The sequence below is a fragment of the Lingula anatina genome, unplaced genomic scaffold (genome assembly GCF_051362555.1).
Source record: "Lingula anatina isolate TDL-2025a unplaced genomic scaffold, LinAna3.0 unanchor82, whole genome shotgun sequence".
In the NCBI taxonomy this organism is placed as follows: Eukaryota; Metazoa; Brachiopoda; class Lingulata; order Lingulida; family Lingulidae; genus Lingula; species Lingula anatina.
Window position 1 is genome coordinate 5,738,302 of NW_028257603.1, and position 19,975 is coordinate 5,758,276.

The 19,975-nt window shown below is 35.1% G+C and overlaps 1 protein-coding gene across 2 annotated transcripts; it reads right to left on the bottom strand.

The window, feature by feature from the left end:
• Nucleotides 1–255: 255 nt before the first annotated feature.
• Nucleotides 256–19,609, bottom strand: LOC147759289 (melatonin receptor type 1B-A-like). 2 transcript variants are annotated; one of them, XM_086998531.1, is made up of 2 exons: nt 19,397–19,609; nt 256–2,237 (listed from the first exon to the last, which is right to left on the bottom strand). In XM_086998531.1, exon 2 carries the CDS (start codon nt 2,052–2,054, stop codon nt 888–890), a length of 1,167 nt encoding a protein of 388 aa, XP_086854657.1. In that variant the 5' UTR covers nt 2,055–2,237; nt 19,397–19,609; the 3' UTR covers nt 256–887. The 2 variants fall into 2 exon arrangements, with proteins under 2 accessions (XP_086854657.1, XP_086854656.1); XM_086998530.1 differs by lacking the exon at nt 19,397–19,609 and adding an exon at nt 10,512–10,676.
• Between the last annotated feature and the right edge of the window lie 366 nt (nt 19,610–19,975).

A 19,975-nucleotide genomic window follows, 5' to 3' on the forward strand; every position in this document is an offset into this window, starting at 1 on the left:
CAGTTGGTATCTTAAAGAAAAGACAAAAAAATGTTTAATTTTAGGTGTCTTTATGCCATAATCCAACCCCTTGCATCCAAATTCATATCAAATTCATATCTGGTATGCAACACATGGCTTAATGTGCTACCTACTATCGGGGTAAGTGCTTTCCCCCCTCCCCCCCCCCCTCATCCCCCCCCTTCTATCTCTGAGCATCTTACTTGTTATTTGTCATTTTATGTGCAGTAAAAGAAAAGCCATATAGTTTTTCTTACACTTTTATTTCAAGAAGACACACATCATTTGTTGGACTTGCACTTATAGCATCAAAAATTGAACATACACACTCTTGTTACCCTGTACAAAATGAATGGACAAATATATATTTGATTGCAGTGTCATAACCAGGTAATATGGTTACTGTCTGTATTTCTGTGATGGAAGGACCCAGGAGCAGTTATGATTCTCCTTGCAGTAGATAAAACAAGAAGTTAACGGTTCTGGAGCACATTATTATACTGGTATTACTGGGTATTATTATTTCTCCGCAAGGTAGACAACTGAGAATTTAAGGTGTGCAACAATAACCAAAAGAACTCTGAAAAACTTAATACTAATGTGATGCCAAAGTTATGGGTTGTTAATTTTGATGTAATTTAATCTGCATGAAGATATAATTGTCAATTAATAAGGAAATATGGTCTATATTCAGGTGAAATCATTGAATTTTTCCAGAGGAATACGTAAGTAATTCACAAAACAAAATGTTTGCTGATTAAAAGGTAAACAAACCAGAGCAATTCTAGCCTGAAAATGAGAGTGACGCCTTGGATTGGCTCAGTTAATAGAAATTTCATTAAGTCTCTGGTGTTAATGGTGGCTGATTGAAGTAATCCCCAGTGGCTTTAGGTTCCTTTTATTGCTACAGCCAGGTTACCTGTAGTTGTCAGGGAAGTCTTCGGGGTGGGGTTTGGATCAGACTCAGAACTGCACTGCAAATAGCTTCTGGTCTCTAAACTTTGTCTTCCATGATGATTCTGTGCCTTCTTGTCCTTTGTTTTCTTTTTTGCCTTGTTTTGTTTATCTTTCCCAACAGTTTTGAGACATGTGTTCCGTATTTGCTGATTCATAAGGCCGTAGATAACTGGGTTAAGACAGGTTCCGATGTGATGGAGGACAGAAACAAAGACATAAACATCAGCGTCCAAGTTGTTCTTTTTGTCAACTACGCGCACAACACCATATATCAAATATCCTATGACAAAGATCAAAAAAGTAACTCCGAACATTTTGGTTATCTGAATTTCACGTCGCACAGATGTTTGTACAAGGTGCATGTTCCTCTGTACTCTACGAACATATATGAATATTGTTGCAAAACATACTACAACTATTATACTCGGGATAATTATTATTACTGATATTGAAGCAAGAGTTCTTGCTGAATATGCAGAAGAAATGACACATCGTAATAACTTTGGCACATACTGTGACATTCGGGCAAAGAAAGAAGGTACTACAGCTAAGAGTGGAATGATTCTTGTCAAAAATAAGACTAATACAACATACAATGTTTTTGACATACTTTGGTAGAAATTATTCTTTACTACAACAAGGTAGCGGTGGATGGCTATCAGAGCTGAATGCCAAACAGAACAGCCACTGAGAAGAATTGAAAACTCTGGTAGCATTTGACACCACAAATCATTAGCCAACCATGACAGTGTGATGTACGTTTGTATCACAAAGACTTGGGTGAAGACAATATTCATGACATCATTCATGCACAAGCTCACAATAAACACATTAATAGCATTCCAAAGTTTCCTGTGTTTGCAGACGATATAGGTAATCCAGAAGATTCCGAGGAGTGCCTCTATTGAGAATGGGATCATGACCACCACAGCAATGGCTGTCGCTGTCCTGGATGGTAGAACATCGCTGGGAGGATATGTGTCGTTGATATTATTAGCACAGGCTATCAGAGAATTGTCTGAGTATGATAAAGAGTTGTTGCCTGTCGTCTGGATTCCTGTGCAAACTGTTAAGTTATTGTTCAGATTAACCTCCATTGTATTGTCACAGTTTGTTTTTTAATAATCAATAGTATGCTGTGTGGGGTCTGTCCTTTCTATGGCAGAATGTGTATAGTTTACAGAGCCACAATGTGTATAGTTTACAGTGCTAGGTGCCAGATTATGTCGTCATGGAGACAGGAATCACCACTGGAGGCTGCAGGGGGTCTGATGCCTTCTCTGAAAAGATGTCAAATCAAGCTTGAATTATGATTTTTTTTTTTTTACAAAACTTCAGTCATTATGATCTGGATGTCTGAGAATGGAGTTACTTTAACCTCCAGTAAAAAGTTGACTTCATTAAAAAACCTGTAATATTTAACCTCCAAAACAGTTTTTACCAGTTGTCTTTAAGGGTTCATTCCCTATGAAAATATTGTGCTGCATAGTTGGATACAACTGCCCAGGGACTCTTGCTGAATGCAGTCAGATTAACAGACCTCTTTCTTGAAATGAGTAGAACACTGAAAATCTGGTGATCGCAAGTACATTGGAAACAGATGGAGGCATGTTAAGCTGTTGATCCGATTGCAATCTGCAAGAGTCCCCATGGAGTTGGATCAGTCTGTAGAATGTTAGTTTCATTGGGAGTGAATTCTTATTTTCTCAGTCAAAAAAAGATTATTCAGAGGGTTTCTGCCTCCTCCACTTTTGGTTTGCTTCCAAAACAAAATTAAATGATGTGATGCATGTATACTCAATTTTTTTTCTAACCATCTGTTTTTTAAAGAGAGGAATGTATGTTTAATTTATTGACTTTTTTTTTTTTTTTTTTTTTTTTTAGAAAATGGATGTTTGAATATTTCATACCTTTCCTCTAAATTGTAAGATTGCCAGATGCTGCATTATTGTCATATTTGTATGGACTTGTATGTTCACACATGCTGCTGCAAAATATCATTTTTTTTTTGTTAGCAACTAGTGCCCAAAAGTCAATTTAATTATACTTTTGTGTTATCTAGGAAAGGCATACACAGTGAAGTTAAGTTATTTAGATGCAATGTGATACATGCGTATAAATGTAAAATAAAATGATGTATATATGGCTGACATGATTGATGAAGTTTGTATTCAGCTGCATTTTGTTAAGTGCTTTGAGTGATTTTCAAATTGGCAATCAGATTCATCTATGTATATGTTTTTTTCAGTGGTTTGTTAGAAAACAGCACTTGATCAATTGTTTCATTTCTTCTGTACATATTATTGTACCACCAGCGTGGGCGCTGGCAGTACACATGGTTTTAGTTCCGACCCGTATGTTCCGCCGGCTCCTGCGGCTCCGCCGGCTCCGCCACCATGTCATCGTTACCGCTTCTCCTCCTAGACCACAAGGGCCTGCATACCCATCTCTTGGATTTAGGTCACCTATAATCTCAACTCGTTCCACGTAAAATTTGGGCTTTGTCGGTATTGGGGTCTAGGTGTGGCGCTCATTGCAATGCACCCTTGTCAAAAAATGGCAAAATTAAATGCTAATTATCTACCCTACGGAAGGAATTATGGGAAAAATTTCTACAGACGGCTTTCCAAAAGTCATATGTGTAGATTTCAAATATGCCCTTGGATTTGACCTTTGACCTTTATTTCAAGGTCAAACGGGCCAAAATTTTCAAAAAAATGAAATTTTTACGAAAAAAAAATTATTTGCGCTGTTATTCACACACTACACAGACTTAACCAATAATATTATTTGAAAGTGTTACCCTTCGGGTCATCTTTCATCTCCATGAATTTGGGGTCAATCGGTGCATTTTCACGGGAGTAGCGGCCATAAGATACCGAAACTGAAAACTGTCTCTAATTCGGGAACCGTTTATGCTAGAGACCTATTCTTTTTTGCATTTTGTAGAGCATGTAAAGCCCAACACTGAAGGTGGTCTCCGTTTTTTTGTATTCCATACGGTTTTCGAGTTACGCTGTATCAAAAAGTACATATTGGTGGTGAAAGCAAAATGTGCAGTACGGTAATGGATAATAAATTTTGAACCCCGGGAAAATAAAACATAAGGCTTGGCGAGGCAGACAACTTCTGGTCAAAAATGACATTATTTCATGAAATTTGAACATCTGGAACTTCTGAGCACCTCCCATTTCAAGAATTTCAACCCAAATGACCTTTTCTTTATTTTAATTAATTTTTTCTGTACGAAATTTATGGCACATTATTGTAACTCCAAAATTATAACATTTAGTCCCTTATATCTCCAAAACTGGCAGAGATAGGTCCATAGTTACTATTGAAGTTGAATAGGAAGTCATATGGTGGCAATCTAAATGTGACCTTGAAATTGACCTTTGGCCTACTTTTCACTATGAACTGAACTTTGCAAATGTTTGTTCCCTTATATCTCCAAAAGTGGCAGAGATATGTCCATAGTTACTTTGACCTACTTTTACCAATGAATTGAACTTTGCAAGTTTTTGTTCTCTTTTATCTCCAAAACTGGCAGAGATAAGTCCATAGTTACTATTGAACTTGAATAGGAAGTCACATATTGGCAATCTAAATGTGACCTTGAAATTGACCTTTGACCTACTTTTCACCATGAATTGAACTTTGCAAATTTTAGTTCCCTTTTATCTCCAACACTGGCAGAGATAGGTCCATAGTTACTATTGAACTTGAATGGGAAGGCAATCTAAATGTGACCTTTAAATTGACCTTTGACCTACTTTTAACTATGAACTGAACTTTGCAAATTTTTGTTTCCTTATATCTCCAAAAGTGGCAGAGATAGGTCCATAGTTACTATTAAAGTTGAATAGGAAGTCACATACTGGCAATTTAACAGTGACCTTAAAATTGACCTTTGACCTACTTTTTACCATGAACTGAACTTTGCAAATTTTTGTTCCCTTTTATCTCCAAAACTGGCAAAGATGCGCCCATAGTTACTATTGAATTTGAATAGAAAGTCGTTAGAGGCAATTTACTTCAACCTTTAAATTGACTTTTGACCTACTGTACTTTTCACCATGAACTGAACTTTGCAAATTTTCATTCCCTTTTATCTCCAAAACTGACAGAGATAGGTCCATAGTTACTATTGAACTTGAATAGGAAGTCATATACTGGCAATCTAAGTGTGACCTTGAAATTTACCTTTGACCTACTTTTTACTATGAACTGAATTTTGCAAATTTTCGTTCTCCTTTATCTCCAACACTGACAGAGATAGGTCCATAGTTACTATTGAACTTAAATAGGAAGTAATACACTAGCAATCTGTGACCTTGAAATTGACCTTTGACCTACTTTTTATGATGAACTGCTTTTTGCATGTTTTTTGGCCTTTAAATCTGCAAAATTGGCAAAGAAATGCCCATGGTTGCTATTGAACTTGAATAGAAATTCATATACTATGATATTGAAATTGACCTTTGACCTACTTTTTCACCATGAACTGAGCCTTGCATATTTTCTTGCCTCTCATATCTTTAAAACTAGCAGAGATGTGCCCATTGTTTCCCCTAGGTTTTCTCTTTTGACAGCATATATGCACCACTGACAACACATTTCAAGGAAAACCAATAGGCCTTTTGTCTAGAGAATACAGGAGTGATCAAGGGTAGGAAAATGCAAGTCAATTCGAAAATCTGCTTGATTGTACCATTTTTAGTTATATTTTTTTGCATATTTTGAGAACTCTTGTTGATTGCATTTTATAGAGCTTGTCAAGCACAAGACTGGTGAGGATGTCCCTTTTTGGAGGGGGGGGGTCCATACATATGCGCTTACTCCAGCTGGTGGTACAATATCCGGAGGCGGTATCGTCTCTCTTATCCTCTAGTTTTGATAAAATTTTGGAATATTGGAAAGTAGAATATATGATCTGGAATGCCAACAGAACAACCTGCCATCTATGAAGAAAAGGAGGGAATGATTACTAAATAAAACTTTTTAGATGAAAAAAATGTATATGAGTGAAATTTGTTATATAGTTTTAATTATCATTTGATTTCAAGTCAGTATGATTCTTACAGTTATGAGAAAAATATCTCCCGTAAGAAAAATGCTAAGTTTGTGAGAGTCTCTCTTTGCACTAGCTGGTAATGAAGACAACATTGTTCATTGTAGCATAATTGTTTTTAATGAAATGGTGTACCACTATGTGAATTTTGGATGATCCCGGATCCAAGCAAACATTGGTTAAAATAGAAATGTTCAACAATGAACCTGCAGTAATAATGCTAAGTATATTCGGTACACATAGCATTTAACAAAATCACTTTATGTAATGCTTCATTGATATGATAGAATAGACAAATTGACCATACTATTGAATACTACAGAAGGTTCAGTGAATTATCAGATTTCTGCTTAAGTCATTCACATAGTGAACTTAAAATTAGTATTGCATGATCAAATTGATTGGAAAACTGTTTAAAATGTCATCCACCAGATTTTGTTTAATGACAAAGCAATTTTTCTTACAATGTTGCATTATACATGTATATTTACCAGTAATGTAATCTTGTAATTTAAGCTATGAATAATTGAAGCAAGAGATTTTACCCATTTACAATGCATATAATCTTACACCAGAAAGTATCAAATGACTAAGAAAATAAATAAATATACATTGTTCTACACATTGTACAGATACTAGTACCTGCATGTACATGTATGTCCTCTAGCACATCTGTTTCATAGCTGGTTTTCAAAAATGACCTTTTAAAAAAATATTGTTTCCCAGCCTCAGAATCCCAGAGGTAAACTGTCACTGTCATCACTAAAAAAGGTACGTCTGCTCAAAAAGACCAAAGACAGTGTTAAAAATTACCATTTATATGAAATCACTGATTCTTCTACATGATACTTTATGTGTCATCATGTCTATGATCACGCAGTTATGTATATATAGCATCTTTAATTCATATGTAGACCAGTTACTCATGAACATGGTTTTTTTTTTAACTGGTGACATGTGCCTCAGGCTTCACACATCACCTGATGCTCAAAAACTACAAAACAAGATTCTATAAAACAAGACGTATCGATTGTTGGTTTGTAAATTCTTAAATAATTGTAAACTTGGAGAACAAATATTTAGGAAAGAGCCTCTTCATGGTAGATCTCTTTCTTGGTGTGGTGTTGTATTCTAAGCCTTCATTCACATGCAATGTCTATTTTCTAAATTCTATTTTCTATTCGCGGTATGTCTTATGATCACGGTCTGTGCCCTGAATATCCCGCCACGTAATTACTGGCAGCGCGAGCCAGTTACTATAAGTTACTATAAGTGACTGGCTCGCGCTGCCAGTAATTACGCGGCGGGATATTCAGGGCACAGACCGTGATCATAAGATAGCGCGAATAGAAAATAGATTTTTAGAAAATAGACATTCCATGTGAACGAAGCCTAACTCAAAGTCTGATACAAACCACGAACTTGAGTGTGAAACAAGAATTAAACATCACAATTCCCCATGACTCAATCTAAGTATTGATTGCAAATTATGATAACTTCAAAGGATTTTTAATTATTGTTCCATCCAGGTATGCCGCTATAATATCCTGTCATCACACCAGCCCAATAATCAGAATGTCATGAAAAAACAAGAAAACTTATATTACTAATACAATGAATTCTTGCAGCTGCTTTGCTGCATATAGTCATCAGTGCAGATCAGCTGGCAGTCTTACCTTAATTCTGATAGCCTATGATCTTTACCTAAGATGTATGCTATTTCCCCCAAGCATAGTCCATCCTCACAGAAATCAATGTTCGTTATGGCTGGGAAATGACTTCCTATTCTCCTTGTTCATTTTATCCCATAAGCCAATGAAAAGCTGAATCAACTCTACAGTAGCACTAGTACACCGTGGAGAGTGTCTTGTGGGAGATTACTTTTATGAGCCGTGGCAGCCTGCACATATTTGTGGTGTATTTGCCAGTATAAAGTCAGAGTGGATCAGGCTAGGAACACTTTCTGCAGAAGCGCAGGTATTGTTAGGAAGTTACACACACACACACTGTGCACGTGCTGCAAACAATTTCTACATCGTAGCCTAGCTAAGGCTGCCAGAACCAGAACTCAGATCCATAAATTCCTTTTTAAATATTTACTCAGTTCCTATATCCATTGCTGAAACCACTAGAAATAAGCTGAGAAGGTTTGATTTTTTTGGATTTTTAAATAACAGCCAAGATCTGCATGGGAACATTTCTTGTAAGTGGCTACTAAGGAAAAAGATCTGTACCATGTTTGCGTATGAGTGTGTTCTTGTGTCTTAATGTGTTTATATCTGCAACAGCATAAGGCATGTGAATTAAAACAAGATGAATGTAATATACACTTTGAGTTATGTAAACCACTCAAGCTAATGTGTATATTATTGCATTGTTTTCACAAATTTAGATTACTTCTGCTTAAGGGATTAAAAAAAGGAAGACAATTTATAGATAATTCTTCAATTCGTATAATCTTTGATTTCCAAGTTATGGCCTTTCCCAAGTGTTTATGAAATAAAAATGTGGGATATTACCAATCTGTAAAAGTAAGCTTAAGTGAAATGTCACATATTTTCTAAGTTTTTATGCAACAACTGTAATAGGATTTCTAATTGTTTATAAAACAAAGGCAAATTTTCTTGACTATACTAGTACATGCCATAATTGCTTATGAAGACAATTGTAGGGTACATAAATCTAGTATATGATAACACCAGGATGGAACCTGTCGTTACTGATGAAATGAATGAAATTGGCAGGGGGGGGGGGGGGGTGTGCAGTGGATGAGATCTGAGAGGGGGGCAGTGGATGAGGTCAGTGCTCTTTGTGATCCACCTTCTGGGTCTGGGTAACAGAAAAATGCATTATTGTTATACCAGGCCTGAATGACTTACAAAATATTCAGATTCTTTAGTATTGTTATCCTATTTAGAACCCACAAGCCTTATTTCCTTTCACATCAATAATTACTGGCATAAGTTTAACCAGTTTGACTCTTTGACCTTCTGCACTTTTAACTATAATCCTCAAGTTGCAAATACAACATGCAACACACTATATACTAGAGACAAGAAACTTGAGATTTTATCTGTCTAGAAAAAGTTTTAGAAAGCTTTCAACTCCTTATAAACAACATGCCATATAAGTATAATCATGGGCATAATGTCGGACTTGCACACTGTTTTCAATTGATTCACTACAGGTATCTTACAAGAATGCACTTAACAAGCTAAAAACACTTCTTATTCAGGCAATATTCTGCCATTGAAGCCAGCTTGTAAAGTAGGAAATAGTTTTCTTCCTATCCATCTATCCATCAGACATTGAAAGGTTTCCAGACCTTAGTTAACTATTCTCATCATGTTAAGTGCATGGTCTTGGCAAAATGATCATTTTCCTTTAGTTACTGTAACAGTATTGACTGGATCATTTTCAATGGGCAAGAATTATCAAACTTTCAAATACATAATTTTATAATCACAAAAATTAAATTTTCTCTGTGGTATTTATGGTGCTCTTTACTGCATAGCATAGAACTATAGAGTAGCTTGTTTTTTCATTTTGTTGCTACCACTCAACAGTTCTAATTTTAAGATATTATGATGTAAAAATACAGCATCCGTAAAAATTCACAATTTACCCCCATTGAAAAGATTGAGTGATTACCATAGACATGTATTAGGAAACTATGAGTAATGTATTATCAATTTTACCAGTACTTACATGTACATTAAGACAATGACACATCTTTTTTCCCTTTAGCACAGTAAAGTCAAAAGCTTTTACTACAGGCAGTACATGTAGCATCAAACCAACAGGTTTGTTGAGCAATTTGTTGTTAATAAGGAGCCAAGATTTACAGGTACATGTATACTTGTATACTTGTATGTGAAATCCAGGTACATTGCAGCTGTTTGATAGGTCCTGGATGTTATTCAGGGTAGTGTGCAGAGGAAGTATTATATATCCACCCCCCCCCCCCCCCCCCGTCAGTACCCCTGGGGTAATAGTGGCCAGTGTAGTTATAATTGATCTTACCTAGATGTTCAGATATTAAGACGTAACAAGTGGACCTCTATAACAACATGTAAATTTACATTGTTGACTAATGATATGTGCACATAAATCATAGAAATGCAGTAAGTCGATTTATTTCTTTTTCTGGAGCCCCAGTACTTACAGTTTTTCATTTATATTTACTAACAGATTGTTGATAATTAAATTAATAATCAAAGTCTTAAATTGCACTATTTTGACACAGGAAAAAATACCCTGATTTTTATGTTTGTGAAAGAAATAATTACAAATAATTAATCTTGGTGCTGATCATAGATTTTTCTATTTTTATTAGATAGAAAAACATGGTATTATTACCAACTGTCGATCCATCCTGATATAAAAGAAAGTTGGCTCATATACCAAAAAGTACTTTTGAATTTGTGACCTGTGGTCAAACATCCATGAAAACTTTTCTATTCACCAAAATTGTTCAACTTACCAAAGTTAACAGCTGCTTTTACCTGTGTTCCTTCGTTGATAACTTCTTTAACCTTTGTAGATAACACAGGGTATGCTTCACCTGTAGTATAATAATCAAACTTCCAGTCAGCATGGTCTGCTTCTAACTCATGATTTTCTATTACAACTATGCTGTCCAGATATCTTGAAGACTGACAAGGAAAACTGGCAAATCACATCTAAGAAGCCACGAGATGATCACATTCAGTTGCAGCTCTAATTATCCTACCTTGTTGAGTGCATTTCCCTGAAGCTAGAAACTAATCAAAGAATCATCCGCGTTTCCAGGAAATTATCTTTTGTCTAGGTTAGGATGTTGATAAGAATCTGTACCTCATTGCCTGATTTTTTCTCTTGACTTTGAATGAAAGTTTTTCTAGTTACCATTTCTGTACTTGAAACTACAATTGTAATTGACAGATTTACTTAAACATTTTCTATTTTAAGGTATCTTGGATGGTCATGAGTATTTTTTCATTTTCATTAGAGAAAATATCAACATGCCAGCAAGTATATAAAAAACTTGATAGTAAATCTTTATTCGCAAATCATTATCTGTAATAAAGTTAATTGGGCATCACTAAAAATTGACATGGTTTCTAATATCTGCAAGTACGGTGCCTCATAAAATTTGTAATTAATAAAACATTAGGCGTATCCATTACTTGCTTAGGTAGATGCAGAGTCATTCATCACTTCAATGGAAGAGAAGTTCAAACTGTTTGTTGAAAACACACCACGTTGAAAACAGGAATCTCTCTCTTGATGAAGAAAGTTATTTACATTTCTCCTAAAATATTTTGTACATAGAAGAAAGAGGATTCAGATGGTTTGAAAAGCAACATAATGAGCCTCTGTTTTGAAGTCTTATTGTTCTGCAGCTAATGGAGATATTTGTTTTAATTGTCCAATTAATTCAAATCAAATGCTAATCAAATGTAAAACATGCTTACTCAATATTTTGATAAAAAATGATACATTTACTATTGCTGTGTGCAAATTTACTCAATAAATTAGGAAAATAGTAAGATTCGACCTTCAAAGTCCTCAGTAAAATGAGGCAAGTGAGGACCATGCACATGTACTGTACAATATGTTTTTCATTAAAATCAACGTTAAAAGAGACTTTAATATGTCATGCATGAAGAACAATGCTCAAACCCTTTATTGTTTATTTGGGTGACACATTTTGCAAGATTTGAACTACAAACCTATTAAGTGTAAAGTCATCAAAATCAAAAAGAAAAATGATCAGTACATACCTCAAAGAGATGATGTACCTCAAAGAGATGACGTGAAATAGAATGGGATTGGAGCCAAGCAGGCTTTCATCCGCAGAGTTAAATTGGAGGATTATACAGAAAGGTTTCTCATTTAAAATGGAATAAACTCAAGGAAATAGACATGGTGTTTTGTCTACAAAGAATTATGTATGTACAAAGTGTCACAAGTCTTTTAGTCTGGCTTCTCCATTAGTCCAGGCAAACAATCCAACATCGTCAAAGTGCCAATGAGGCATGAAATTTAAATCAATTAACCTAACTGATTGTTTGCAGGCATAATGGCTTAATGACTGAAATCAGAGAAGCATTAGAGTTTCTAAAGAAAAATCAATGAAAAATTTGAGATATGAAAAGCTGGGTGCGTTAATCTGTTCAGCAGCCATTTGTTGAGATTGCTGTGTCAATAAAACTGGCAATCGGAACTCTTCTCGTTAGTTACGTTAAATGCTCCAGAGGCATACGCAGAGATTATCTTGCAATGTTCATATGCATATTAAAACAGAGACAATACCTACAGGGAATTAATTACTGGACTTTTGTGGTATCTTCCCTATGTGTTTGTCATATCTGTTTTATTGTGCAATTTTTTTAATTCTCTCTTATCCTTAATTCTACATTTCTTGGTAATATCCACACCCCTTTCATGTTGAACTCCAGGAGATAATGGAGTGAGGAGTGGGGTGTGAATGTGTTTTTCTAGGAATTTCTGATAAATTGCTTTAGTGTTGGTAATAGTGTATAAAAATTATTTTATTAGTTAAGCTAAAGAAGGCGCAAGAACAACTTGAGACAGGAGAGAGTTGGCAGAATATGTGATTATTGCCATTTGCACTGTATTATATATATATAGAGAAAGAGAGAGAAAGAGAGAGAAGAAGAAGAAGAAGAAGAGAGTGAGAGAGAGAGAAGAGGGAGGCACTAATAATTAATTTTAGGCTACCTTTAGTGCCTATATGCCCCTGTCTGAAGGCAAAATAAGACTCTGATTTGTGATGCATCCAGTATTTTTGTGGTTTTGTCTTCAATAGCTGGCCATTGATTCAGAAGATGAAGATACTTGCAAGCTTACATCATACCTACATACTCGACACACATATAGTTTGATATCACTTATTTTATTTTTTACAAATGTTATTTTTTTATTTATTTAAAGTAGTAAGGATATCACTCAAGAAATTTCATGTATAATGTTTTTATAAAACTATATTTAGTGTAACTATTATTAATAACAAAAAAAAAGGAATTGAAAAACAAGGAAAATTTGTCTTGAAAAAAAGTAAAAGTCAAAGGGAGTGATAGGAAACTTTGAAAGTTTGCAGTTACCTGTTCAACCTTTTGTGCCCTTATTTCCTCATGAGTAATTTCTGGTGGCTGGAGTAATTACAACATATCAAACTAAACCAGCAGAGATCTCTACTAGCTTCCCCAGTAATGAAGATTTAAATCACTCTCACCTTGAAGAGATTTTCTGGTTGTAATTTAGTATGGTATTCTTACTCCACAACATTTATATATGTTTTATTTTCTGACACTAGGGAACTTGCCCACACATTCACATATGATGAAAATATGTCCTGTCCTTTGTAACATTCAGAATTGCTGTTTTCTTTGATCTGTGATACAGACAGATGGACCATACAATGTGGAAATGGTCCATGTAGACAAATAAATATGCATGTACCAAACATACACACTCTAGTAATATGGGGCCATAGCAATTGTCCAATGGTTCAATGGTCTGACAGTTCATTGGTCCAAATGTTCACTATAGAATCTTCGGACCAACGAACCCTTGATTAAAAAAAACGATGAAAAGGTTACCATTTTTTTTTACCAATGAACTTTTGGACCAGCGAGACGCCCCCAGTAATATATATATGCACTAGAACTTGATTAATGGATACCTTTTGAAACAAACCTGAAAATGTCACTTAATGCAGAAATATGAAGGTTGTTACTATACTTGTAGTTACTCTGTACAGGTGAGATATTGAACTGCTATCTCATTACCTGCAGGCGCTATAAATTAATTGAAGGGACGTAATTGCCACTATTAAGTTAATTGAATTAAGATAATGTGGAAGACATCCATAAACCCGTCAGATATTAAATTGGGTTTGTGCTATGGATGGTTTTACTCTTAACAGATTGCAGTGCTTGGTTTGCAATCTAGCAAAGTGCAGCTGGTTCCACTTCATAGCACTTGCTACGAGTTTTGCGTTACATGCATGTTTTATTTCAATATCACTATTCATCTGTTTATTATTATTATTCATTATTTACAGTCGAGTATTTCGGATCTGAAGTTATGCCTAGAGTACTTTTTATCAAAATCACCATCTTTTATTTTTTAATCTGATATTTGATTCCAATGGCTGCAGTTATTTGGTAAGTGGGAGTAAATATTTGTAGAATTAAATGTAGTGAGGTTTTTCAATTGGCTGAAAGAAATATGTATCTGACTTTTATACAAAAACAATTATTGTATTAGAAAAGAGGGATTTTAATCCCCTGGGTTAACTGTGATGGGATATGCCATCTCTGCCTCTGACATTTGATATGTTTAATGGAAGCATCAACAATGTCATGTATGGGAAGTGCCTTTATTGAGTATTGTGAGAGAGACAAAAGATTCCACCACTGAAACAACATGTGATTTAATTCTCCAGCAACATAATGTTGGGAGGTTTAATTTAGATTCTACATTAGACACTGCACGTATGTGTGTAACCTAGGACTGAATTCATTGAACTCAGTAGTATACAGACTGCTTCATTAACAAGGAAACTGCATGGTTTTGTGACTGTAATATTCCTCTGTAATCTTATATAAAGGATGTTTACATTACCAGGGAAAATGGCATGGTTGCTACTTTGGCAGTAAATAGATGGAATTTGTCTTGTTAAAGCAGTCAAACCCAGTTTTTCTAAATGTTCATCAAATTGGATTTTTTCTGAAAGTGTAATAAGGATACAGAGATTGAGTTGATTTCATTATTTGAGAACAGAAAATTAGGCAGTCCACAGCCATGAGGTGCATTTTTTCTTTTTCCTTTCTTTTCTCCTATTATCATAGTTATTATTTATTATATATTATTTTTATTTGTTCATTATTTATAAAAAGCTCAGGTTCAAGTATTGATATTCGTGTCATGTATTAGTAGGGATAATGAGAACACACTGAAGTGGCCATCTTGAGTCCAATGACCCATAGAGTGCAGGGAACGGGAAAACTTTTGGTTCATCCATGATTTTATTAACATCATTATTATCTGGTGTGCATGCATTTAATATAAAAACTAATGAAACAGAGTAAGATAACTACAGCTGGATTATTGTAATTAAGTTGTATTTCTAGACACATGAACATAATTTGCTTTTACTTGAAGTGCTTTGTAGAATTATTGCTGTGTTACAGCATGATGGGCGGTGGATTGGATATTAACAACTGCATTTGCAATATTTGCCTTATAAATGAGCTTGAAACCAGGATTTCTTAGTCAAGTACCCTGACCAAGCCAAAGACATTCAGTCATGCTTATTTCCTAGAAATTGTTCACTGATTTTTTAATTTGATTTTCTCTGCTGTCTGATTGTATTAGTATTTGACTACATGGTTTGAATCAGAATAACCAGTAAAGTAAATCCTGTATCAGTCTGCCTTAAATGCCTTTTTTAGTAAAGAGACATTTCTTCTTTCCACAGGTGAAATATGTGGTCACCTGGGACACAAGACTCCAGGAAGCCTCTGGCAGCCAAACCACACAGAAATAACCACCTGCAACGAAAGTTAAACAAGACCGTGTAGAACAACCCTGAAATAAACCCTGCAGTTATATCAAGATTTCACAGCATGCAATCAACAAGTGCTGATTTCCATCTTTACACACATCAGATATATTGAAAAATTGTTTTTCCAGCAATTTGATTTGGAATTAACATTATCTAGAAAAGTAGCTTTTCAATGTAATATATTTCATCTAGCATTGTGTACGATGTGCACAGTACACATTGACACCATGTGGTGGTACACTGTATGTTCATGACAGAATACATATCTGACTCAGACACTCATCATTTAAGACATCAGGCAATGTTACATGTGTTATTCTATTACATGTACGTAGAGTGGAGAGCTAAATGTTTTTGGAATTGGAACATCATACAGTTGTATTTTCATGATTCATCAATTTTTGCTACTCACACAACTACAATCTGACATAAAATGAAATATTTTTCAGAACTATGAAATTGTAATTTTGAGTAATAGTTTATAACAGGCTCATGCAAACAGGAGGGTACTAGCCTATACTGTAGTCAGGGGTTGGTACACGTGTTATTAAACAATATACTACCATTAATGCAACAATATTGTACCAAAAAATTAATTACAGTCATAGACATAACATAAGATATTTATTTATTATTTTTTTGGCTAGTATGTATAGATCGGGGGAGTCTCGATAGTCAGAAGGTTCACTGGTCCAAAAAATGGTAACATTTTCATCAGTTTTTAATTAAGGGTTCATTGGTCCGAAGGTTCTATAGTGAACCTTCGGACTATTGCTACGGCCTCTTATAGATCAGTGAAAGCCACCTTTCAGATCATGATGATTACAATACTTGATAGCATTTTGCACCATTCACCAACATCAGCTGTCTCCACTTTCCTCCATATAATGTCAGCTTCAGATTCCTGGAGTCTTGGCATCAAGGAAGTACAGTATGATGGTTTTGTTTGATCTCTCAGTCATATATCCTCATGGACCAGGTAACTTCATTATCAAGTTCTTGTTACTGAATGATGCTGTCATTTTGTCTCTGCCATTATGGCCAGCCTGGGAACCTTTTATTGAACAAGGAAAACTTCAGAAAGGCATATACCAGTACAGCCAGCTGTGTCCTCTATACCTAATGGGGCAGACTTGTTAATGATCTTTTCCTCCATGTCACATATAGTAAATGCCCTGTCATTCATCATAATTGTTGCATGACTTCATAGGTAAGTAACAAATGGTGTCTCCTTACAAACCATTTCGATGGAAAAAATTGAGACTTTATGGTTACATTCATGATTTTCTTATATTTAAGGGGCAATTATTTTTTTCACAGATGCTGTCTTTGCCATAATTACTCTGTCTGTCAATGCCTACAACTAGCTCTTTTTTAAAGAGGTGTCTGCATCATTTTATGTTTGAGAATAGAACGGAAATTTTAATTTCACAATCACATCCTCCACACGTACAGTATCCCTGGAGAATACACCATCAAGATCAATCCATCCATTGACCAATTTCACTTCCTGTTTTAAAAGAAACATCAGGTTGAATTTATCACTTAAATCAAGTCTTATCACAATTTCCACAGCTTGGCTTACATCACATGTCATGTCACTGTCACTAGATCGTCTTTGATGATAGCTTGAGATGCTCACAGATAAGTTCTGCATTGCATGTCCCTTATCACTGGAAAATTGGCATCATGGTACAGACAGTTCTCCCAAATGGAAAAAGGGAGTATTAAGTGTTTGCCAGTGTAAATGTTGCACATGCTTTCTTGAGAAGTTCAGGTGAAATATGTATCCCTAGTAAGAGGATCAGTTGGCAGTTACTGTTGGTAATGTTTGCACTGTTGGCCATTGTGATCGTACGTGTTCTGTACATGGATTTATTTTGGTTCCTGTATAAAAGGTACAATTCAAGGCACTGTTTCAGAGCAAGTGTGTGGCAGATCTCATCCCTGGATGCTGAAATCCACATACACTGTAGTAATCATGCATATAAGTTTATAAACCATGAATGATGCAGTGCACCTCTTCAAAATGTTTAAGACCATTTATTTCTTTTAGTTGATTGAATACCTGGATAATTTTCAAAAAAACTTGTGAACTGAAGAACAGTGTCATATTCTTGTAAAATTTTAATGCTTTAGATGTTCTGCAAGAAATCAATAGTGTATCCAATCATGAAAACACTGCTGGAAATTTTCTTTGTTGCTCATTTCCGTGTTATTCATTTTCTTTTTTATGGCATAATTTTACCAATTATAGGATGTCATGATAACCAGTATGTTTTTTATGGCATAGGTTTACCAATTATAGGATGTCATGATAACCAGTATGTTTTGTTAGTTAAATAAATTAACTATGGTTATTTTATGATTAAATTGAGTTTTATATTTCTTCATTTGCATTATTTGGAGGATTATGCTTTAAAAATCATCATCCACAGTAGTATTGATTGAACAGACTCCAGAAGTTCTGGTGGTCTAAACTATCTAATGTATGTTCTTTTGGCAAAAGAATAGGGGCATTGGCAAATAAACATTGATCTATGCATTTTTTGTTCATTTGTCAGTCTGATGGTAATTCCAATATGTTTTGTCATTTGGATTTGATAAAGCATATAACCTTTGGCAAACAATTTTTCAAAGATGACATTTTGTGAGGCTTAGCCTGCAAATGAAAGTAATTTTGTGATCTTTGTATTTGATAAAACTAGATGAAGAGAAAACAGTTGGCAGTAAAAGTAGATCTGTTTGGACCCTATGAAGCACTTGCCATAAGGGCAGTCTAGATGTCAACAGGCCATTGGGGATTGAACCATGATTTTCTCTGCAACATTATCAATCAAGACTTAAGGTTAAGAAAACAAGCAGGCAGGAATAGTGGGCAGCCTAAATCAATTGTCTTGGAATTATGAGAGAGCCATGTATATATCCCAAAGTTTCTACACATCTTAGCCTCTCTATAAATTTTATAATATTTATTTCAGTGCAGTGTTTTTTTAATACATGCCTGTATCTTTTTAAAATACAGAACTTACAAAGAACAATTTAAAATTACAATTCATACCATGTACTTAACAGATTTAACAGACTCCCACTTGATGTAAAAGTTACATATCTTTTTGGTGCCAATCCTACGGGTCCTTGTTTCTCACATTCTGTCTTTTTTTATTCTAAATGACACTGCATGGGGCAATTAAGTAAATTAACTTAGTTTCCCTTAATAAGACTATGTAATGGCTGGTAATGGAATAAATCATGTAGCCTGGCAGTTATGCAAGCTGTTTAAACTTGGCATTTATCTCCCATGTGAATGAAAACTAAATCCTGACAAAGCAAAATAATTATCATCATTTATATATTATTTTGACTCTTTTAGATCAACTGTAACATCAGAATGATGAAGGAATATTTGTATTGTTTTGACTATTAACACTCAGCCAGAAAGGTGAGGGAACATTGGTGCACCAGTTGATTACTGACATTGAGCTGATGAAAAGCTTTCTTTTTTCGATGAAATCTGAAAAGCATCCAACATGTAACTAATTTGATTTCCTTTCCAAAGCTTAAGGTTGTTTGGTCTTAGCATGAGGAATATTCACCTTGTGTTTGCAGTGTGGAGAAAGACACATGTACTGGGTACCTATTCCACAGCATGGCAATTGTATCATGGACTAGCTGGTAGTGGAATTCTTGCACTATGAATTTTGCAACAAAATGAAATTGAGCATTTGGCAGCCTTTTCCAAAGGTTGTCTTTCCTGTCAAGTTGGGACTGCCCATCTTGTGCAATCTTACCCAAAGGTTGTCTTTCCTGTCAAGTCAGGACTGCCTATCTTTGTGCAACTTCACCCAAAAGTTGTATTTCCAGTCAAGTTGGGGCTGCCTATCTTGTGCAATCTTTCCAAAGGCTGTCTTGACAAAAAGCCTTTAGATTGGCTTCCTTTAGGAAGCTATACTGGCAGCTGATGTCAGTGTTGGAATTGGTCACACAACATTCTTATGACCTACCTTATCTGGAAACATGGCCTATATGTAAAAACACTTGGTCACTAGAATCAGAAGTACGTGTACATTTCTTAGCACAGACACATGTTTTTGTATGTACTTACTTTCTCAACTGCAGAATCTTTGTCTTGTCTGAACTTCCTGGTTTACAGATGCCTATACACATGCCTATTCCCAGGTGCCAAGTTCATTGATTGGGATATGTTGTGGCATGCGTGATGTGCATATTTTGACCAGTTGAGACTTCTGATATGGAGATTTTCACACCAAAATCCATTTAACTGGCGACAAAGTGCCCGACAGACATTAATTAACCTAAATTGATACGTCTCAAGTAAGAAAAGTTTATAAATGTGAAAAAAAGCAACT